Here is a 23270-nt window from a genome sequence, read left to right on the forward strand (position 1 = left end):
GTTAGGGCAAGATCCCTGAAACAACTAAATAAAAAGGTTTCTTTACCTCAAAACCCCACCAAGTAAGAATGTGACCTTGAAGCAACTGACTTAACTAGAAGCTTATCACAAAAATTAGACCAGTGTAAATAACAAACATTTATTGGTGTCACTTATGGTAGAAAAAGTTCCTACACCAGATGCGCATGACCCAATTGTTAAATAGAACATTTCCAAGATGAACACACGCCCTAACTCAGCTTTTTTACCCACTTTTTAAGATAGCCAATTCTTCCTCCCCCCCCCACCCCCAAGACATGTGAGCAACTGCTAATGAAAAGCAGTAAACAGCCACTTGGGCTATAGCATTTTCAACTCCACTCCAAGGTGAAGATTCCAATTACATTCGAGACTTAAGTTCTCTCAATTTTCTCCTAACGAAAGTTCCTGAGTCCAGTATTTACAATATTACAGCACTAGCAGAGCAATGTCTACAACTCATCTTTATCTGCTGGTTCCTCATCACCAGTTGGGGGAGGGCCTGCACTTCCATAGAGTTTGCTGATAATTGGCTGAACAATTTCTTCTAGTTCCTTCTTTTTAGCTTTGAAATCTTCAATGTCAGCATCTTGGTGACTTTCTAGCCATTCAATCTTTTCCTCTACGGCTTTTTCCATGGTTTCCTTGTCTTCAGAGGAGAGTTTACCTCCCAGCTTTTCTTTATCTCCAATTTGATTCTTTAAAGAGTAGGCATAGCTTTCCAACTCATTTCTAGTATCAATGCGCTCCTTGAGCTTTTTGTCTTCCTCGGCAAACTTCTCAGCATCATTAACCATCCTTTCAATTTCTTCAGGTGTCAGGCGATTTTGGTCATTGGTAATGGTGATCTTATTTTTGTTGCCTGTACCTTTGTCTTCAGCTGTCACTCTAAGAATGCCATTCACATCGATTTCAAAGGTGACTTCAATCTGTGGGACCCCACGGGGAGCAGGAGGAATTCCAGTCAGATCAAAAGTTCCCAGAAGATGATTGTCTTTGGTCAGGGGTCGTTCACCTAGAAGGTATACACACACACAAAAAACTTGTTAGGAACAACTAACAACATTAGTATTATCTGGATCCTTACACTGTTAGAGCCTACAGTGGCAAGGGCGTGTTTATCAAGCTAGAAGGGGGTCAGTCAGTATTGCTCTACAAGGAATTTCAAGTGGGCCCAACTGTTACATTACTACTAACTTTTAATTGAATTTCATCTACAGCATTATGAACTCTATTCTTACGGTATTCTAGGAGCCAGCTCAGAAGTTACTTCTAATGGCAAAGAATGCTAGATAGCTAGATGATAACTATTATTTTAGGACTGACTCTACCAAACTCAGCACCAGTTAAATTAGGGACCCCTGTCTGAAACCAGCAGATTCTTTCTTTCCCTTCTGTTTTCAATACAATATATTAAGAGATCACTTTCCACAAACATACCATGTCATTAACAAAGATAGAGCATTACCTTCATAGACCTTGATTGTAACAGTGGGTTGATTATCGGAAGCTGTAGAAAAGATCTGAGACTTCTTGGTGGGCACCACAGTGTTCCTTGGAATCAGTTTGGTCATGACACCTCCCACAGTTTCAATACCAAGTGTAAGGGGACATACATCAAGCAGTACCAGATCACCTGCAAAGGTAAATTAACCAAGGTTAAGTTCTAATTTGAGTCACAGGAGCACTACCAAGCAGTCTCCCCATGAACTATGTAACTTTATCTTCTCCATCTTGCCATTTAATGAGAGGTTGTATGCAAAATCATTTCAGAAGTAGTAAATTAAATGTAATTGCTAAGGATCTTGAAACTGAGCCAGGTCTTGTCCTCACTTTACCCTTCACCAGCTGTATGACCTTGTTGTACATACTCTCTTGCTTTCTAAAGCAACAGCTAATTGTACTCTTTCTATCAAGCTATTGAAATACTGTGGAAGATGCTGTGACACTGACTTACCTGTATCTTGATCACCAGAGAGTACCCCAGCCTGGACAGCAGCACCATATGCTACGGCCTCATCTGGGTTTATGCCACGGGATGGCTCCTTGCCATTGAAAAATTCTTTAACCAGTTGTTGAATCTTCGGGATTCGAGTAGAGCCACCAACAAGAACAATTTCATCAATATCAGACTTCTTTAAGTCAGAATCCTCCAGCACCTTCTGGACAGGCTTCATGGTAGAACGGAACAGGTCCTAGAATAGGAAACAATTACTGTGATGATGCCTATTATACCTAGATACTGTCTAAATAGCTAAATGCAGTGTCCCCAACAGAGTCTAACTAAATCTCGTTAGCAAAGCAAAAAACAAGGAACATACCATGTTTAGCTCTTCAAATTTGGCCCTGGTCAGAGTTTCAGAGAAGTCTTCTCCTTCATAGAAAGACTCAATTTCAATTCTTGCTTGATGTTGAGAAGACAGGGCCCGTTTGGCCTTTTCTACCTCACGTCGGAGTTTCTGCACAGCTCTGTTGTCTTTCCGGACATCTTTGCCTGTCTTCTTTTTGTAGAGCTTGATGAAGTGTTCCATGACACGTTGGTCAAAGTCTTCTCCACCCAGATGAGTGTCTCCATTAGTAGCCACAACTTCGAAGACACCATTATCAATGGTGAGGAGCGACACATCAAAAGTTCCACCACCGAGGTCAAACACCAGGATGTTCTTTTCCCCTTCCCTTTTATCCAAGCCATAAGCAATAGCAGCTGCTGTACTATTAAGAGAATGAAAAAGAAGAAAAAAAAAAAAAAGTTTAGTCAAGTTTACATTATCCCTATTTGGCAAATACACCATACTTCTGAGTTTAACACTTACGGCTCATTGATGATTCTCATAACATTCAATCCAGCAATAGTTCCAGCATCTTTGGTTGCCTGGCGTTGGGCATCATTGAAATAGGCTGGTACAGTAACAACTGCATGGGTAACCTAAGAGAATAACAAAAGATAATTAAGTATATTTTATCACATCGTTTAACTCATATGTTGCACTCCAACCTTCACTTTAGTTTCTGACACAGTTTGTTAGACACAACATACATAATCTTATACCACGGATTTGCAAGCATTAAGTGATAACACGTGAAAAGTGCCTAGTATTTTGTTTGGCCTACAGTAAGACATACAAACAACTAAAACTGAAATACACAGATATCATTCAGATTCTAATTATTAAACCAGTGAAGGCATCTACGCAACACAATCAATCAATAGTAAAAACAAAATTACTTAACACTGTTCTAGAAATATTTACCTTCTTTCCCAAATAAGCCTCAGCAGTTTCCTTCATTTTAGTGAGAACCATGGCAGAAATTTCTTCAGGAGCAAATGTCTTTGTCTGCCCACCTCCAATATCAACTTGAATATATGGTTTAGTTTTCTTTTCAACCACCTATTTTAAAGAATGAATTATTATTTTCAGACAGAAGAACATTCAAAACTCTAAATAAAGAGGATGGTCTGAGGCCCACTTCCTCCCCCATTATTTGGTTTACTTTAGTTGCCTGGAGCTAAATAGTGACCAGCAACACTTAAGGAGCATGAGGAGTGCCTTACAAAGGCAAGCATATTCAGTTTCAATCAGGCTATCAATACTAAACGATGCAGACGAATAGTTACGTGTGACATTTCTTCGTACGCCAAGCTTACTTTACCAGATTTTGTAACATACTAAGATTACTCAATAAAAATTATTACATATACACCACGTTCGCATCCTTTTTGTTATCTCAACAATTTTTCAGTAGCTTATTAATCCTAAATACTCCCACCACCACCCACTTTCTATCCGGGTGACAAAAACCCCGTCGGACCTTGAAAGGCAAGAACTTGATGTCCTGCTGCACAGATGGGTCGTTCCATGTGCGGCCGATGAGCCTCTTGGCGTCGAAGACCGTGTTCTCAGGGTTGGAGGTGAGCTGGTTCTTGGCTGCATCGCCGATCAGACGCTCCCCTTCAGGAGTGAAGGCCACATAAGACGGCGTGATGCGATTGCCCTGATCGTTGGCGATGATCTCCACGCGGCCGTTCTTGAACACCCCGACGCTGGCGGAAAAATCACCAAGAACGGAAAGAATCAGCACTGCGATCCTCACAGCAGCCCAGGAGACCACGCCCCATTCCCCCCTTTCCACAAACCCCACTTACCAGGAGTAGGTGGTCCCCAGGTCGATGCCGACCACCGTGCCCACGTCTTCCTTCTTGTCCTCCTCCTCGGCCCGCGCCGCGCCGAGCAACAGCAGCACCGCAGCCACCAGGGACAGCTTCATCTTGCCGGCGCCGTAGGCCAGTCAGTCGGTCAGCAGGCAGGCAGGACCTCAGAGGCAATCCAACGACAGGCCGCTGCACGGGGGCGCACCGAGATTACTGATCTGAGGTTACAGGGCCCGGGGTGAGCAGGAGCAGCTGAAAACGCGATGGGCAGGTCCGGAAAGGCAGGCCGCGGCGCTTACCTCTCGGATTCACGAAACCTCCCAAGCCGTTGAATCTGTGATGTCTCGGCCAGCGTCGACCGCGCCGTCGCCGACGCCGCTTATATACCCTCCCCCCAGCCCCGTCGTGGAGGCCACCGATTGGCGAAGGCCCTGCTCGTTGGAGGCCGCTGATTGGTCCAGGCCACCAAGCTGGCCGCAGCCGATTCGAAGCGGCCTCCTCCGCAGCTAACGTCACCGCTACGCCCCCTCGGCTGGCTCATTGGCTGCTGGTCGCGCCCAACAGTCACCAACGGAAGGCAACATCCTCCCCAAGCATAGGCCCCATTGGTTCAGCAGCTGCCTGTCCCTCATGCGACCTCTCACCCGGAGGCCATTTCCGCCGGTAATTGCAGAAGTCCCGCCTTCAGGCTGGGCCCCGGGGGCCTGTCCAGTCTGGAGTGCGTGATTCCCCCGAGGCGGTGGGGTTTGAGTCCTTGCTTCTCCTTTTCCGCTGCCCTCTTGTCCATCCTTCGTCCCTCATTTCGAAGCGGGAAGCGTCTGTTCCTTCTTCCAGCCTCCATCCCGTCCCAGGCAGGCAGGTCTCAGCGTAGATGCTGTGATTACCTCAGAAAAAAACTTTTCTGTCCTTTATAGCTACTACGGTTCTGGAGTGTCCGAGCCTCAGGGCCTTTTGTTGCTCTCCGGCCCGCAGCCCTCGAGCGGAGGCCTGTCCGGAGCACCGCCCAGCTGCGGATCGTGGCTCTTAGCCAGTTCTGTCGGCCCTGCTCTCCCTAGCCAGCTAGTTTTGTCTATACCAGGTTTTCTCCACATTGCCCTGCCCCACGGTAAGTGACAGGCCTGGCCAAAGTAACTGCCTCCTCGTCCTGAGTCCCCACCCCAGTGTGGCAACCCTGTCCTGAAGAGCTTACTAATGCCATCGCTCACACCCTGCGATGTATCATTTTTCTAGCTTGGCACCCCTTGCTTTCCCCTCCTCTGCCCATCTTTCTCCTTTGTGGCTTGGGTTATCGTTTGCAAGGCCTTCCTGAGCCTTTATTCTTGATGCCTTTCTAACTTCACTCTTCCTAGAGGAGGTCAGATTGTGCTTAAATCCATCTGATAGAGATGTCTTGATATTGCTTTACTCTTGTATAGCCATCCTGTAGCAAAAGATAATAGAGGCTACTGTTTACTTTAGGCTATGTGCCAAGCATGGTTCTGTTTCCTGTGTCTTTCAGTTTAATACTTGGCATTTCCCATTTTCCAAATGAGAAAATTGAGACTGAAATATTAAATTATTAGCTTAAAGTTGTATAGCTGGTGAGTGATGGAGTTAGAATTGATATCCAAGTCAGCTTGGCGCTGTAGCCAATGCTCCTAACAATTTTTTTAAGCACTTAATTCATTCAACAAATCTTTTTGGAGGACCTGCTATCGACAGACCCGAAGGCCTGATACAAGATATTTTGAGGTGCTTACAGAAAACGCACGGGAGATTGTCACAGTCAGGAACTGATGGCTCCAGTATTTTTCCCACTAGATGTATTTTTGAGATTCATGGGTATGCACAATACCATGTTCACATAGCATTGAGACCTCTTACATACAGTTTCCTAAGATGCCTAGGAGTCAGTACTCAAGAATTTTCCTTTCTCCTTCAGTGCTTCTGAAAGGTTATGCTGGTGACTCAGAATTGACTATAGAAATTGCATCACCCATCTTACAACAGGGCTTGTAATACTGCTGTGACACTGACCCTCTGTAGGTTGCATCAGTTCATTATCAGGATAGAAGTCACTATTCAGCCACATTACAGCTTCATACCATTTCAAGCAAACTTTGTATGTATAACATCCATTTAAAACAAAGCTCCTAATTTCAGCCTTGTCCTTGATTGATGGAGTAATCTTCTGCAACTCTGTCTTTTCTAAGATTTAGAGAAGTGATAGCTAACTAACTTCCAAAGGGAACTAGTATATTGGTGGTTGTAGTGTAGTATATCCAAACTGATCATTTATGGATTGAATAGAAAAGCACATAGGTAAATCTAGTTTCCTGAATGTTAATGCCAATAATCGTATTGGTGCCAAATTATATATATTTAAGTACCAGACACTGTGTTAAACACTTTATGTGCATTATCTCTTTTACTTTTTACGAAAGCATTTTTTTTTTTATCCTTATTTTAGAGCTAAGGAATCTGAAGACCCAAGAGGTAAAGAAACTTGCCCAGGAGTTCACACAGCTGAGAAGATAGGGATCCGGGATTTGAGCTTTGGCAATTTGATTTTTAATTTCTGTAGTCTAGGTTGTCATCCTGAGCTTTGGGTTTATAAGATTTGTATCTTTTTCTTACTCTTGGTTTATTTATTTTGAGAGAGAGAGAGAGAGTGAATGTGTGCATAAGCAGGGGCAGGACAGAGAGTCAGAGAGAGAATCCCAAACAGGCTCCATGCTGTCAGCACAGAGTCCCACTTGGGGCTCGATCCTACAAACTGAGATCACGACCTGGGCTGAAATCAAGAGTTGGGTGCTTAACTGACCGAGCCACCCAGGCACCCCAAGATTTGTATCTTGCTTAGGATATAGGGGAGTTACATAGTTTGCAAATATTTTGGTAATGAGTGATAGACAAATGTAGGTTTTTATCCAGTAGTTTAAACCAGCTCGCTTCACTTGTGCTCCTATGGATAAGAAAATAGATTTCTATTTCCCATCTGATCTCAGAAATCTAAGCAGAGCTAGGATTGATTAGGATTGGATGTCATTGTCATTTAGTTCCTAAATCTTCCTATCTGAAAGGGAATTAAAGGCACAGAACAGGAAGGAAGAGGAAAAGGCTTATATAACTGACAAATTGAATGTTTAGACCCTGGTAATTGAGAATTTTCCACATCCATTGTTGGTGAGAATATTCAGCTAAAAGTTAAAGCACATAACCTTGGAAAAAACTAACCTACCAGAGTCTCAGTTTCTTCATCTATTGAATGTCAGGGATTTCTGTCCTGTCTTATTGGCTTGTTAGGATTAGATGAGATACTGTATGTGAAAGTGTTTGGAAAGTTGTAGAATAATAGGGAGGCTATTAATCATATGAATATACTGTGAGATGGGTTTATGTTTTTTTAAAATATTTTTTAAGCTTATTTATTTAAGTAGTCTTTACCAAATGTGGGGCCTGAACTCATGACTCTGAGATCAAGAGTCACATGCTCTTCTGACTGAGCCAGCCAGGTACCCCTGTGAGAAGAAATTTTAGAAGCCTTTCAAGAAAACCACCTCCTGAGTGTCAGTTTTCAACGTTTCTTTCAATGGGAAATAATGTTTGGTGGTTTATGTTGAATTTGACAGATTTTTGGAAATGCTTTTAAAAGTGCTATATCTAATTACTTTCTTACATTGGCCACCCAGATGCCTTTTTTATAAAGGGAGTGGGAATAATTTCTCAACCTTCATTAAACAACTCAGGAGTAAAACAAAAGTATCTCCCTAACACCTGAGCCAGGAACAATACTAGGTATAAATCATGTAGCATTTTTTTGTGCTTTTGAAAGTGCAGTGTGCTATGCAATTAAGTCTCCCTCTTTGTATTGACTTTTTTTTTTTAAGAATTTTATAATTAATAGGGAACCTTCCCCACACAAAATGAAAAGTTACAAGCAGTGCATCTTCTACTCTTCACTTTTTTGTTTGTTTTAGTGGAAGGCATTTAGGAGGGCATGCAGTGTCAGATAGTATGATAGAAAAGCCCATGGAGTTTGAAAGCATAAAAACTAGAGTTCCAGTTCTGTCACTTAACTAGCTATGATTTAGGGCAAGTCATTTAATCTCTCTGAGGCTCTGTTTACTAATCTGTAAAATGTACTAATCTGTAAAATGTATATAATTTTGCCTCAACAACAAGGCTGTTGTTACGATAAAGGTATTTGATTAGTTGTAAAGCCTTTTGGTTTTATACAGAAAATCCTTTAATTCTTCTGTTTTAAATTGTCTTTTGAAGTAAAATAAGCTACTAAGTATAAAGAGCTACCTCTGTAGAATCTGAGTGGTAATATTCGATATGTATTCTAAATTTCTACATTTAAAAATTAGGAAATATAGGGGTGCCTGGCTAGCTCCATCAGAGGAACATGAGACTCTCGATCTCGCGCTTGCGAGTTCGAGCCCCACATCGGGTGTAGAGAGTACTTAAATAAATACTTAAATAAAAATAAAATCAGAAATGTAAGTACATAGTATAAAATTAGAAGGGTACAACCTGTAATATACAATGAAAATAAGTCTGCCTACCACCCCATCCCCAGCCTTGTCCCTCTACACTGGTGAAGGTAACCACTGTCACCACTTTCTTGTGTAGTCTTCTAGTGCGATTTTATTCATATTCATATACAGGATGTATATCCCTGTTTTAAAACTAGTGATGGAGCATGCTACACAGGTGGTTCTGCTTCCATGCAGTTAGCTGTATCTCTTGGAGATTGTCACAAATCCACTGCCTCTCTCTTTTTTTAAATGTCAATAGTAGCTACCTTTAATTGAGTATCTACTATGTGCTGGATGTTTTACATATTTTAAACCTTTTTTTTAATAAATTACTATGTGAATACAGAAAAGTTCATAAATGCAATTGTACAGTTTAATGAATAATCATAAAGTGAATCCCTAGGTATTCAAGTCAAGAAAAAGAATGTTGTCAGCACCCGGAAGTCCTCACTTTTTCACCTCAGCTGATCCTAATTCCCTCTTCCATAAAAAAGTTAACTTTTCTTTATTGTTACAGTCTTTAGAATTTTACCATTTATCATATTAGCTTCTGTCTTAATTACTATAGTTTGATATCCAGTAGAACAGGTCCTTCCACATTGTTCTTCTTCAGGAGTGTTTTTCGCTATTCTTGGCACTTGTATTTCCATAAAAATTTTAGAATTTGCTTGTCAAGTTGGCATAACAAACCTATTATACATTAAGTAAGAAAAGTAGGTTATTCAACAATATGATAATACTATATCTTTATTTTTTTAAGTTTATTTATTTAGAGAGAGCATACATGCAAGCAGGGGAGGGGCAGGGAGTGAGTGAGAGGGAGAATCCCAAGTAGGCTCAGCTGTCAGTGTGGAGCCCAACTTGGGGCTTGATCGCACAAACCCTGAGATCATGACTTGAGCTGAAATCCAGAGTTGGATGCTTAACCGACTGAGCCACCTAGGCACCCCTACTATACCATTATTTTTAAATAAGCTTTACAAAGTCTTACATCTCAATTTCTGTATTGTAGAATTTTTTTAAAAATTGCATGAGTTTAGCATTTAAAATTTATCAGGAATAAACAATTTTTATTTCAAAATCATAGATTGATACTTCAGTATGATGAAATATTATGTAGCTATTAAAATTGTTGGGGCGCCTGGGTGGCCAAATCCAATCTGATTTTGGCTCAAGTCATGATCTCCTGGTTTGTGAGTTCGAGCCCTGCAACGGGCTCTGTGTTGACAGCTCAGAGCCTGGAGCCTGCTTCAGATTCTGTGTCTCCCTCTCTCTCTGCCCTTCCCCTGCTAATGCTCTTTCGCTCTCTCTCTCAAAAATAAACATTAAAAAAATTAAACTTGTTGATATCTATGTTTTTCAAAGAGTAAATCATAAGTATGTTACTTTTTTAATCTACATTTTCTTGTTATTAAAAAAAATCCCTGTTTATCTATCAGGAACTTACCAAGCTTGAAAAACTTAAAGAACTTAAAAACTAAAAGTAATACAGAAGAGAACTGCCCTCAGTCCACGCACCAGCCAGCTCCATTATGGCAACGCCGAGCCCCAGCATTGTGATTAGTGATGATGAATCGGGTTATGATCTAGATTTATTTTGTATACCTAATCATTATGCTCAGGATTTGGAAAAGGTGTTTATTCCTCATGGATTAATTATGGACAGGACGGAACGGCTTGCACGAGATGTGATGAAGGAGATGGGAAACCATCACATCGTAGCCCTCTGTGTGCTCAAGGGGGGCTATAAATTCTTTGCTGACCTGCTGGATTACATTAAAGCACTGAACAGAAATAGTGACAAATCCATTCCTATGACTGTAGATTTCATTAGACTGAAAAGCTACTGTAATGACCAGTCAACAGGGGATATAAAAGTAATTGGTGGAGATGATCTCTCAACTTTAACTGGAAAGAATGTCTTGATTGTTGAAGATATAATTGACACTGGCAAAACAATGCAAACCTTGCTTTCCTTGGTCAAGCAGTATAATCCAAAGATGGTCAGGGTTGCAAGCTTGCTGGTGAAAAGGACTCCTCGAAGTGTTGGATACAGACCAGACTTTGTTGGATTTGAAATTCCAGACAAGTTTGTTGTAGGTTATGCCCTTGACTATAATGAATATTTCAGGGATTTGAATCATGTTTGTGTCATTAGTGAAACTGGAAAAGCAAAATACAAAGCCTAAGATGAGTGTTCCAGTTGAGTTTGGAGACATCTAGAGTCCCCTTGAAATCACTAGTAAAATGATCAAATGTTCTACATCTGTGGCCAGCTGCTTAGTAGACCTTATTGCATATATCTTCTAAGAATTTTATCTGTTTGGTATTTTTGCTAGAAATATCATTTGCTGTTTCCTAAAGTCTTTATTCGCACTGGGAGTCTATATAGATTATTGATTCCCTTTGGGTGCATTGTTATTTGACTTGTGAGTGAAAAATCTCTTAAACCACACCACTGTTGAATGAAAATATTGAAATTGTATCTGTAGGAAATATTTAAAGAGGAGATATATTCATTTTTAATTGGTATTCTAATTTTTATATATTCAGGAAAAAATAGTATTGAATATTGTTAATTATACCACTGTTTGTTTAGAAAAGCAGTCCATTTTTGTTTCAATGACAGGATTTAAGAAGTACTGTTTTGTCAGACAAACCGTGTAGGCTTGAATTATTTTACTGTTTCAGTAGTATTAACTGTATTTTCCTTCTTGTTCACATTATTTCTGGTGAATCTTTGTCAACGGTTTCTTTTAAAAACATTAATAAATCCTCCAAAAACCTTAAAATGTAAATAAATAAAAGTAATTTAAGAGAACAAAAAGGTTGTCAGTAAAAGATGTGTAAGATATAATTATGTTAAAGATATTTCATACATTATAATTAGTCATAGGTTAAATGAAATACAGATAACACACCAAAATTTTATGTTGCATTAACATGATGGCTCCCATCAGTGTGGACATCCTGATACTGATTTCACTTTGCTGAAGTGTGAGTTACATGATTTATGATGGTTCAATAGGAGTCATTTTCCTCCTTATTAAGTTCTAGGCTTTTATCTGTTGTCCTCAATTTAGCCAATAATTAAAATTTCTTTGGCAGATGTCACAAAACCATATTGACTGTGAATTGCTTGGGCCTTAGAAGGATCCCCAGGCAAGTGAGTGGCCCTAAATCACGCTTCATAGCAAATCCACCTCTGAGTACTGCTACTATTTCTGAGCCTGCCAGTGGGGGCCACTGTAGGACAACCAAGGGCCCAAAACACGAAGTAAGACTGTGACTAAAGTCTTGTCCTTTACTTTCAACTGGGATGTTCCAAAGAGCAAAAAGCATTTTATAAAGGAATACTTTCTGCCACCTGTGTATAGAACAGCTTCCATGCATGTCTTTCTGGATTTTTGTTTGCTTACAGATTTCCAGAGCTTTAGAAATTTTTTCCCTTAAAATTTTTTTTAACTATGTTAAAAAATATGTAGTTAATTCATGTGAATTTTTCGTTATTCAGAATATACAGTCAATCTAAATGTCCATCAATAGGGGATGCTAATCAGCTGTGGTAAGTGATTCTATGGAAATATTGTGCAAAGGTTCAAAACAATGAGGTGGCTTTTTATGTATTGATATGGAATAAAGCTCGGGATTTATTTTTTTTAATTTTTTAAATTTTAATTAGAGAGCAGGGGAGAGGGACAGTGGGGGGAGAGGAAGAGAGGGGGGTGGGAGAGAATATATTAGGCAGGCTCCACGCTTAGCGCAGAGCCCAACCAGGGCTCGATCCCAGGACCCTGGGATCATGACCTGAGCTGAAATCAAGAGTCAACATTCAATTGACTGAGCCACCCAGGCATACCAGGATTTACTTTTATTGTATGTATGTATGTATGTTTGTATGTATGTTTATTTTTGAGAGAGAGAGAACATGAGCAGGGGAGAGGCGAAGAGAGAGAGAGACACACAGAATCTGAAGTAGGCTCCAGGCTTTGAGCTGTGAGTACAGAACCCTCCACAGGGCTTGAACCCCTGAACCGCAAGATTATGACCCGAGTCGAAGTCATATGCTCAGCCGACTGAGTCACCCAGGCGCCCCTCAGGATTTATTTTTAAATGAAAAGAACAAATTACAAAACACAGAACTGTATGTAGAACATAATCCTATCAGGGAAGGCTGAATGGTGTAGTGGAAAACAACGAGCTTTAGCCAGGGCTCACTCTTTATTCATCCCATTCGTTGAAAAGAAAACAGAAACAGAACAAATATGTATTACATCCTAGGCAGTATGCCAGGTTCCAGAGGGACAGTGGGGAACAAACGGGTTCTCTGCCCTCAGGGAGTACTATGTATTGATTTTGAGCATCTTTGCACCTCTTTTAAAAAAAAAAATTTTTTTTTTTATTTATTGAGAGAGAGAGTGTGTGTGTGTGAGAGACAGACAGAGAGAGAGCAGGGGAGGGGCAGAGATGGAGGAGGGGCAAAGAGCAGGAGAGACAGAATTCCAAGCAGCCTGTCACTGTCAGTGCAGAGCCCAATGCAGGGCTCCATGAATCTCAGGGTTCGTGAGATCATGACCTGAGCCAAAGTCTGATGCTTAACTGACTAAGCCACTCAGGCACCCAGAGCATCTTTTCACCTCTTGCGTTCACTCCTCCATGTGTAAAAGGTGTTAAGAACACTACCTTCTACATATTCCACCAGAATTACTGTTGTAGTGATCCATTGTTCTAATGTGGGGGTTGTGTTCCTTGAGTGTGCTAGGTGGGAAAAAAGTTGAAAACCACACCTATTCAAGTTATTCATTTATAGATGACAGAGTAGGGCTCAAAACAATTGACAATCCCAGTGCTCTTTTCACGACCCTCAAGAACTTTTTGCAACTTTTGGGGTCCTTTTCTTCCTCTCCTCCATGGCGTGGGTGTGTGCGCTCCAGCCCATCTAGAGTACTCAGTGTTAAGGGAAAGCAAACAGTGAATGTGTTCATTTACACATTCATTTTGCTTAGGATGGGTTCTTCCTTAGCAATCCTCACATGCCATCTCCCTTCTTGAAATCCAGCCATCCAGTAACTCCCCAGTATCATCATCTTCTTACAGTCATGGCCCCTCAACTTGATGAAGCTTTTCTCAGGGATTCTCATAGAACTACCCTAGATTGTAAATTGTATCTAGTGGCTTTGTTTTTTTTTTTTTTTTCTCATTCCCCTGAGGCTTTGGGCAATGCTTTAAAACAAAGTTGATATATCGTCTTTGGTTGAACTGAATTCTTGAATCAGTTGAATGGCAATATGACAGTGATAATAGCTGAGTAGCTAACTATAGAATGCTATCGTGGTAATAAAATGAGGCAATAAATACAAAGCAAATTTTGACAATTTTTAAGGGTAATACATTAAAGAGAATGACTAAGTGGAAAGCAGTCTCAGAGCTGATTCATATTTGAAATGGTTGGAAAACTATTATTACTTTTGTTTTTTTTTGACTGGAGACTCTCAGTGTTGGAGGATATAATCATCGTTTTCAATTTTTTGAAAGGTTGTCAAGTGGAAAACATTCTAAATTGTTCCAGGCATCATAACTACTAGCAGCGGAAGGAAGTAAAAGGGAAGCCGGTTTCAGTTCACACAAGGCAGAACTTTCTAACTTTTAAAAAGAGCTGTCCAACAGTGGAGCAGGCTGTCCTAAGATTTTGAGGTCCCTGAAATTCGGATTGTTGAAATAGAAGTTGGAAGACCATCTGGCTGCCATGTACAAGAGCGAATTCCTGCCTGGGCGGGAGTTGGACTAATGACCTTTAGGGTGTCTTCTGATTCTAAAGTTTCTATGACTGCGGCTAGGTTAACTTCACATTTGAATGTATCTGAATTGTTTTTGTAAAATGATAAGTCAGTCAACTCAAACTGCATGGTCAACTTTACAAAGTAAAACGATAACATGAGGACTGGGAAGTCAGGTTTAAAGCCGGAAATCCAGATACCACTGAAGGCAATTTGCGACACTTTTAACAGAAAGGGAGAGGTGGTGTGTGTGTGTGTCTGTGTCCTGGGCAAGTGACACTTGTTAACGAAAATGTAAAAGCTCTAAATTGTCTTACTTTACACGTATCTCTTCCTGAGGGTTTTTCACATTTAGCAGCACCGTATGCGCCAGCAAGTGCCCGCGTCTCCTGAGGAACGACTTTCGGGAAGGCGCTTCTCGGTACCGCAGGTGCCCACGACCACTCACGCCAGGTGCGGACCGGGCTGGCTAAAGCGGAAGGACTCGGCGGGTCGTGCGCAAGAACCACCAGTCCCAGGGGCCCCCGCGGCGCCGCGCACGCGCGATGGCGTGGCGGCAGCGCCGCCGCAGGACGCAGGGAAGCCAACTAGCGAGTAGTGGCGGCGGAGGCGGCGGCAGCGGCGGTGGCAGTTCGCGGCGAGGGCGACGGTTCCGAGACCGAGTGGCGGTTCGGCGGAGGCCTGGGTGCCCTCCTCCGTGTGATCCTCTTGGTGAGTGCGTGTCGCCGGTTAACCATCGCGGAGTGCGCGGCTCGCTGCCTGGCGGCCGGGCTGCTCTGGCCTAGGGCCTCAGCCTGCGCCTAATGGCCGGACCGCCCAGTTCAGCTGACCCCTAGGCCCCGGGCCTTTCCCTCCCGCGTCGGGAGACGTGGGGGTCGGGAGACACACGGTTAGACCCAGGGGAGAGATTCGGCGGCGCGCAGGGGCCAGGGCGCCCTGGGGCAGATGGGAGGGAGGGACGCGTGGGGGATGGGATGGGAAGGGACCGGAGAACCGCGGGGCGGCTTCGGGTGGGAGCCACAGGCGAGCGACCTGGAAGGTAGAGAACTGAGTATAGGGGGCGAGAAAGAGGTGGAATGTCTTCTGGGTGCCGCTGGTGAAGATGTCATGCTTCCGGGACTCTTGACAAGCTGGACTCACGGATCTGGGGGTAGCCCACCTCTGAAACACACACACACACACACACACTCTCTCTCTCTCTCTCTCTCTCTCTCTCTCTCTCTCGGCATCTTTTCACTTGCTGTTGGATGTCTTGGAAGTGAGGGACTGTTGGTTGCCTCCATCTCCTTTCCTTTAACTTCACCTTTTATTGACTGTCAAAATGTAAATGAGTGCTGGCTAGGCAAACCATAGAAATTGGGTTCTGTGTATAAGTCTGCGGAAAAACAGGCATGGTGATAACGTTCAGATGAGAGGTCAAAGGAAGAATCATTATTTTTACATTAAAATTTGTGACAGAAGTCAGTTTGCGCACGCTTTGCACTAGAAAGGATTTCTAACCTGGGATTTCACCATTTGGTGGGTAGAGTATAGGGGATCTTTGAAGTAGAATGGGGATAAAATCCCATCTGTTGTTATTATCTGATAACTAATTTATTAGTTCTTTCAATTATAAATGTAGGCATTAAACCATAGTAGAATTAGCAGTGCCTGTGACTTTGTCACCAATAAAAATTACCACTATTTTTGTATCATGTTTGCAGTTTTTGCAGATATCTTAAAATATCATTTATGCTTATTTCTTCGAATTTATGGCATTATTAGACACACTGTTAGATCTTGTTATTTAATGTGATGTTAAAGCTGCACGTACATTACCGAATTACGATTTTTAAATTGGTTTGCTAATAGTTCAGTATAATTGGTTTCTTTTGTAATTTTGAATATTTAATTATGCATTTAAAAGCAATCTGAGGGGCACCTGGCTGGCTCAGTCAGTAGAGCATGTGACTCTTGATCTTGGGGTCATGAGTTCAAACCCCATGTTGGGTCTAGAGATTCCTTAAGAATAAATTTAACTAAAATAAAATAAAAATAAAAGCAATCTGAGAGAGAGTCCATAGCCTTCAGCAGACAGATACATGGTACATAAAGACTAATAATTCCTGAAGTAGAAGTAAGTGTTTGGGGATCTATAAGTCTGCCTGGAAGGATATTTGAATTATTATTTTTTTATTTTTTTACTTTTATTTTTTTAAACATTTTTTTCTTTTTTACATTTATTTATTTTTGAGAGACAGACAGAGTATGAGCAGGGGAGGGGCAGAGAGAGAGGAAGACCCAGAATCCGAAGCAGGGTCCAGGCTCTGAGCTGTCAGCACAGAGTCCGATGTGGGGCTCAAACCCATGAACCATGAGATCATGACCTGAGCCGAAGTCGGACGCTTAACTGACTGAGCTACCCAGGCACCCACCCCACCCTTTTTTTTTTTCTAAGATAGAAGACAAGGCAGGGATGCCAGGGTGGTTCAGTCAGTTAAGTGACCGACTTTGGCTCCCGTCTTGATCTCGTGGATTTTAGCCCTGTGTCGGGCCCTGTGCTGACAGCTCAGAGCCTGGAGCCTGCTTCAGATTCTGTGTCTCCCTCTCTCTCTGCCCCACCCCTGCTCACACACACTCTCTCTCTCAAAAATAAATAAGCATTAAAAAAAATGGTTTGAAAAAAAAAGACAAGGCAGATAGTATTATAGTTTAGATGAAAGAGGGAATTTTGTAAATAGGGAAGTAAAAGAAAAGATTTGACTGGGTCAGGGTATAATTTTGAAAAATAGACTGCAGATATTTCATTCAGGGTACTGGGGAATCAGCAAAATAAACTTAGGAAAAAAGGGAAGTGAACACTTTGGCCCTTCGATTTTTTTCTAGTAAGGCACCTCCTAGTTCTAAGTGGTTGAAGCCTTCTAAGCTCTTGTGTAAGCCCGTGGAAGGAAATTTTAATGCGTGCTGGTTTTCTTTAAATCGTGTAGGTAGGTAGTGTGGCTTTTGAAAGAGGGGTAGACTCCAAATCTTTTATCCTTAAGTAAAAACTACAAGATCTGTCTTACAATACATTTTCCTATTGCTATTATTCTTTTCATGTATGATAGGAAGTAAATGTGCAGGTGATAGAGTTGGAGAATTGGTAAGTCATTTTCTTGAAATTCTATTTTATTTATTTATTTAAAACAGTTTTTTTGTTTTGAAAATTTTTAATGTTTATTTTTGAGAGAGGGAGAGAGAGAGAGACAGAGTGCAAATGGGGGAGGGACAGAGAGAGAGAAACAGAATCCAAAGCAGGTTCCAGCCTCTGAGCTGTCAGCACAGAGCCCGACTCGGGGTTGAACTCACAAAGTGTGGGATCGTGACCTCAGCTGAAGTCAGACACCCAACCCACTGAGCCACCCAGGTGCCCCTTGAAGTTCTATTTTAAATTCTGCAGTTCAGCTCCATTTTGGCATCAAACTCCTTACTGACAAATCAGTTGTAACATTTCTAAAAAAAATTTTTTTAACATTTATTTATTTTTGAGAGAGAGGGGTGGGGGAGGGACAGAGAGACAGAGACAGAATTCGAAGCAAGCTCCAGGCTTTGAGCTGTCAGCACAGAGTCCAAAGCAGGGCTCAGACTTAAGAACTGCGAGATCATGATCTGAGCCGAAGTCGGATGCTTAACCGACTGAGCCACCCAGGCACCCTGTGTAACATTTCTTTAGAATATGTGTGACTTGAGGGGCGCCTGGGTGGCTCAGTTGTTTAAGAGTCTGACTTCAGCTCAGGTCATGATCTCATGGTTGGTGGATTCGAGCCCCACATGGGGCTCTGTGCTGTCAGTGGGGAGTCCGCTTGAGATTCTTTGTCCCTCTCTCTCTGCCCCTCCCCTCCTGCACTGTCTCTCTGTCTCTCTCAAAATAAATAAATAAACTTAAAAAAAAAAAGTTTCTTCTAGAATATGTGTGACTTGAAACTTGAACCTGTTTGTGACGCACCTGTCAATATCTTGTGTGAATTTTTTTTTTCCTCTAAGATAATAGCAATAATGGAAAAGCCAGTGCAGCAAACTGTTTTGGGTTTTTTTTTGGAAAAAATAAAGGGGAATAAAGGAGAGTATTTTATGAAACGATGTTGGTGCTGAAATACTTCATGTTGAATTAAACACACCATGTTACAAAATCACTGCCTTGGAGGGATCTTGTCTTGCAGGGGTCTTGCCTGGTGTTTTTTTGTGTCCTTAGGCTGCCTCCTTTGTCATTCTTCGCCCCGTCCCTTCATTTTTTTATAGAATGTATTTATCTGATCTTATGTTATTTGTAGGTATTTTTGTCTCCCCATTAGAATGTTAGCTCTGTGAGAATAGGGACTTTGTCTTCGCCATGGTGCTGGAATGGTGGCTGGCCCGTAACAGGTATTCAGTAAATAGTTGCTGAATAAGTAAATAAATCAGTTAATTTATAATAGCTAGGTTATTTCTGGGAATAAAACCTATTTATTTTTTAAATCTTCCAAGGAGTATTATGTATGCTGGGTTGGTTGAATTTGAACCTTTTCTTCTTACATTTAAAAAAAAACAATTTTTTTAAGTTTATTTATTTTTGACAGAGAGAGAGAGAGAGAGAGAGAGAGAGAGAGAGATAATGAGCAAGGAAGGGGCAGAGAGAGACACACAGAATCTGAAGCAGGCTCCAGGCTCCAAGCTGACAGCACAGAGTCCGATGCTGGGCTCGAACTCACAAACTGTGAGATCATGACCTGGGCCGAAGTCAGATGCTTAACTGCCTGAGTCACCCAGGCACCCCACTTCTTACATTTTTTAAAAGACAAATTATTTCCCAAACATTATGTGGGAGTTTTTGTGGGCATTTGGTTCATGTGGGGACTAATTGTTCTTAATACACGTTGCCATGTTTGATTATTTTTAACTTTCTGCAGTGATGTGATGAAAGGAAGGGTCTGTGGATGAAGGTCTTTTTTTTTTTTTTTTTTAAAGTTTATTTATTTATTTTGAGAGGGAGAGCACGAGCAGGAGAGGGGCAGAGAGAGAATTTCAAGCAGGCTTTGTGCTGTCAGTGAAGAGCCCAACATGGGGCTCGATCTCACAAACCATGAGATGACCTAAGCCAAAATCAAGACTGGGATGCTTAATTGACTGAGCCACCCAGACACCCCTGTTGAGGAAGTTCTTATTTTGCTAACGCTCTTCTACTTTGCGATCCTAGATTGTTACAAATGACACCGAATTGTTCACATCAAACTGATAAAAAATTTTAATGTCTGACAGTATCAAATATTAGTGAAGAGGTCGCTGAACATGGTAATTTAGAAATTGCTGGTGGAGTTTAAACTGGTACAGCTGCCTTGAGAGACAGTGTTTGCAGTATTTAGTAAAGTTGAAAATGGGCATACCCTACCTATAATTTCCCAGCTTCTGGCAGGCAATTAGAATGGGTGGGGCAAAGGGGATGATCCTGTAATTTTTTTTGAAAGACTGAAAGCAACTATGGCGATGTTAACAGTTAATTCTGGGAGGCAGAATACAAGTACTAAATCATCTTTGCACCTTTCCCTATTTTCTGTTGATTTTGTTGTTTTGAATCCGTAATTTTTTGTTTTGTTTTTTTGTTTTTTTTAAGTAATCTCTACACCCACTGTGGGGCTTGAACTCATGACCCTGAGATCAGGAGTTGCATGTTCTCACTGAGCCTTCCAAGCACCCCTAAATCCATAACTTTTAAATATTGTTTTCCAACTCTTTGAAAAATCCTAAGCCTACAGAAGGGTTGCCACAGTAGTGTCATAACAACACCTTTGTACTCCTTACCTAGATTCGATGGTTGTTAGTTTTGCTCTGCTTGCTTTATGCACTAGTAGACACAATTTTTTGCTGAAGTATTTGTGAGTTACTTTCACAACACTTTACCCCTAAATACTTTTAGCATGTATTTCCCTAGAACAGACACTTTCTTCTACATATCTGCAATTAGTAGTCACCCTCAAGAAATTTAACGTGGATATTATTTTTTAATGTATAGTACATATTCAAAATTCCCCAGTTGTCCCAATACTGTCTTTAGATGTTTGATTTTGCGTTTGCCCCAAGATTCACTTAAGGAGCTTACATTGCATTTAGTTGCCTGTTTGAATCTGGACTGGTTTTCTAGCCTTTTTTTTTTTTTTTTTGGTGGGGGAGGGGAGGGGTCTTTCATAACAGTAAGTATCTAGACCAGTTGTATTGTAGGATGTCCCTCAATTTGGATTTGTCAGAATATTTATGATCACATTATGTTAAACATTTTTGGTTGGAATGCTGTGTAGTTGATTTTATGTCTCAGTGTATCACATCAGAGGTGATGCAAATATTTCAATATTTCATTATTGATGTAAATTTGATCATTTGAATAAAGTAATATCTAATAAACTTATATTGTAAAGGCACTCTTTTCCTTTGTAATTAATAAGTAATCAGGGGGGTGATTATTTTAAAACTTTTTCAAACTCATGAGTTGTTAATACAGGTTCCAGTACAAAGAGTCAAGAATATTTAGACTGGAGATACTACTGAATGGGAGAGTGGAAGATTAGGGAATGCTGTGTGAAAGACATGACATTTGAACTGGACCAACTATCATAGATGTAACTGGCACTAGGGCTATCGGAGAAAGGCCCGAGGTGTAGGGAACAACTTGAACAAAGAAGAGGAATTTGTAAATTAGAATATCCAAGTCTCTCCCCTCCCCCCCTTTTTTTTCTTTTTTTTCTGGCTAGTGTGTTAGGTCTGTGAAATGGAAAAATGGGAGGAAAGATTGTAAAGATAGCTTGGGATGAAGAAATACTGGAAAATGGGGCTACCCAGATGATAGTATGTGATCATTTGCCTACAGGTATATCACTTCCTTCCTAGTGCTCACTGTGGTGAAACTTCTCACTGAGAGCTTGAAGTCAATAAAGAGCCAGAGAGGCAGCACAGGGAAGTGAAAAGAGTGTGGGCTGTGAAATCAAACAAATCTAGTTTTGAATTCTCTGCTGCATGATAGCTGAATGATTTGTCAGTAAGTTATTTGACTTTTCTAAACCTGATTCCTCATCTGTAAAGTGGAGGTGATAGGATTGACTAATAACAATACCATATGAAAAGCATCAGGAACGTGGCTTTCATTCAGTAGTTGCTAGTTAATCTTTTGATGCTTCAGCTCTCAATCTTTCACTTTCCCTCTTTGGCACCATATCCCTGACTTTAAAACAAGCCTTACTCTTCTCGTGCATTCTTGGACACTGTCACATTGCTGTCACTTCTCAGTTGACTCAGTTGGCTCCACTGTAAGTTTGTGAGCTGCTTTCCAGTGATGGCACAGAGCACTTCCCACCTTAGAGGTGATGCCTGATAATGGCATTCTGAAAATTGCAGCAGGTTAATTTATTTGGAAAAATTACCCCTAATTTTTATAGAAAATTGAAGAGGGAAAGTGGTTATATTTCCAATACTAAGACATTTCACATTATTTAAAAAAAATTTGCGGGCGCCTGGATGGCCCAGTCATTTAAGCATCCAATTCTTGATTTCAGCTCAGGTTGTGGTCTCATGGTTGTGAGATTGAGCCCCTCCCCCATGCATGCACTCAATCTCTCTCAAAATTAATAAATAAACTTTTTTTTTTTTTTTAGAGTTGTATTAGGCAAAGTTGGTTACTTGTTACTCTAGGATTCTCTAAGGTAAAATGTAATTTTTTTGTTTGTTTTTTTGGTAAAAGTCTTATATAAATGGAATCCCTTTTATTTGCTATGGAAAGACCAGTACTTGAAAAAGAATTTCTCAAATGGTTAATTAATTTTTTTTCCCTTGCAGTTTTCTGTTTTTTCACCACATGGAATTCCTTCTCTGGAATTAATTTTTTCATAGGCATGAAGGATTTTAGTTATGTACTTTTTACATTTGAACTGCTCAAACTTTTATTTTCATAGAATTATTGTGACTTTGGGGCACCTGGGTGCCTCAGTTGGTTGAGCGTCGGGCTCTTGATTTCATCTTAGGTCATGATCCCAGGATGGTTGGATCAGGCCCCAAGTTGGGCTCCATACTCAGCATGGAGCCTTCTTGAGATTCTTTCTCTATCTGCCCCTCTCCCATGCTTGTGCTCTTTTCCTTTCTCTTAAAAAAAAAAAAAAAAAATTATTTGTGGATTTAACTCTGTAAGTAATCCTAATCAAGGTATTTTCATTTTTAAAGGAACTAAGCCCAATAATTTCTGTATCATGTATACATTTTAGAAGAGGCTTTAGGGACTGAGCTGTTTGATTTCTTGTTTTTAAATTATAGTTTGTTAAAATTTCTTTATACTTAACCTATATTTTCACATTTGGGGGAGTATGTTTCAATATGTATTACGATTTTTTAAAAAGTTTTCTTTTTTTTTTTTTTTTAACGTTTGAGAGAGAGTGCCAGTGGGGAAGGACAGAGAGATGGGGGAGAGAGGATGCGAAGTGAGCTCCAAGCTGACAGCTGTGATGCAGGGTTTGAACTCATGAACTGTGAGATCCTGACCTGAGCCGAAGTCAGGATGCTCCCCCCCATTTTTTTTTTAGTTTTAAAAGCATTTCCAGTAGGGCAGTTTTTCACTGCTCCTAAGCTGAAACCCAGTTTTGTTTTGTTTTAAAGCTTTATTTATTTATTTGTTTATTTGTTTATTTATTTAAAGTTTATTTGAGAGAGAGACTGTGAGCACACACAGGTTGGGGAAGGCCAGAGAGAGAGGAGGAGAGAGAGAATCCCAAGCAGGCTCTGCACTGTCAGCACTGAGCCAAACTCGGGGCCTGAACCCACAAACCAACTGTG

The 23270-nt window shown here is 41.0% G+C and overlaps 3 protein-coding genes across 12 annotated transcripts in view; 2 read left to right on the forward strand and 1 right to left on the reverse strand.

Annotated features, from left to right (window-relative positions):
• Positions 1–125: 125 nt before the first annotated feature.
• HSPA5 (heat shock protein family A (Hsp70) member 5) lies at positions 126–4579 on the reverse strand. Of its 2 annotated transcripts, none has more exons than XM_060608675.2 (9): positions 4468–4579; positions 4163–4357; positions 3829–4060; positions 3270–3407; positions 2832–2944; positions 2340–2730; positions 1976–2213; positions 1487–1654; positions 126–1033 (listed from the first exon to the last, which is right to left on the reverse strand). In XM_060608675.2, the coding sequence occupies exons 2-9, from the start codon at positions 4282–4284 to the stop codon at positions 471–473; spliced, it is 1965 nt and encodes a 654-aa protein (XP_060464658.1). In that variant the 5' UTR covers positions 4285–4357; positions 4468–4579; the 3' UTR covers positions 126–470. The 2 variants fall into 2 exon arrangements, with proteins under 2 accessions (XP_060464658.1, XP_060464657.1); XM_060608674.3 differs by having other exon boundaries at positions 4163–4386.
• A 138-nt stretch (positions 4580–4717) lies between these two features.
• Positions 4718–11528, forward strand: LOC132662945 (hypoxanthine-guanine phosphoribosyltransferase). 4 transcript variants are annotated; one of them, XM_060608685.3, is made up of 4 exons: positions 4718–4831; positions 5083–5273; positions 6618–6643; positions 10131–11528. In XM_060608685.3, the coding sequence occupies exon 4, from the start codon at positions 10224–10226 to the stop codon at positions 10878–10880; it is 657 nt and encodes a 218-aa protein (XP_060464668.1). In that variant the 5' UTR covers positions 4718–4831; positions 5083–5273; positions 6618–6643; positions 10131–10223; the 3' UTR covers positions 10881–11528. The 4 variants fall into 4 exon arrangements, with proteins under 4 accessions (XP_060464668.1, XP_060464672.1, XP_060464670.1 ...); XM_060608686.3 differs by lacking the exon at positions 4718–4831 and adding an exon at positions 4871–4886; XM_060608689.3 differs by lacking the exon at positions 5083–5273.
• A 3485-nt stretch (positions 11529–15013) lies between these two features.
• GAPVD1 (GTPase activating protein and VPS9 domains 1) overlaps positions 15014–23270 on the forward strand; it is a 71407-nt gene continuing 63150 nt past the window's right edge. For 5 of the 6 annotated variants that reach the window (XM_060608666.3, XM_060608668.3, XM_060608669.3 and 2 more), the window contains exon 1: positions 15021–15179. The gene's annotated coding sequence lies outside the window, so the exon portion shown is untranslated. Of the gene's footprint in view, positions 15180–23270 lie in introns of all 6 variants that reach the window. The other variant, XM_060608673.3, reaches the window with a different exon arrangement.

The sequence above is a fragment of the Panthera onca genome, chromosome D4 (genome assembly GCF_046562875.1).
Source record: "Panthera onca isolate mPanOnc1 chromosome D4, mPanOnc1 haplotype 2, whole genome shotgun sequence".
Classification (NCBI taxonomy): domain Eukaryota; kingdom Metazoa; phylum Chordata; class Mammalia; order Carnivora; family Felidae; genus Panthera; species Panthera onca.

What these genes read in the sequence shown, in the direction of transcription:
- HSPA5 (XM_060608675.2), bottom strand. Translation starts at nt 4,284, where the DNA reads ATGAAGCTGTCCCTGGTGGCTGCGGTGCTGCTGTTGCTCGGCGCGGCG. An exon ending in CTGGGGACCACCTACTCCTG is followed by an intron (nt 4,061 to 4,162) that starts GTAAGTGGGGTT and finishes TTTTTCCGCCAG; the next exon opens with CGTCGGGGTGTTCAAGAACG. An exon ending in AATTTGAAGAGCTAAACATG is followed by an intron (nt 2,214 to 2,339) that starts GTATGTTCCTTG and finishes TTCCTATTCTAG; the next exon opens with GACCTGTTCCGTTCTACCAT.
- LOC132662945 (XM_060608685.3), top strand. Translation starts at nt 10,224, where the DNA reads ATGGCAACGCCGAGCCCCAGCATTGTGATTAGTGATGATGAATCGGGT.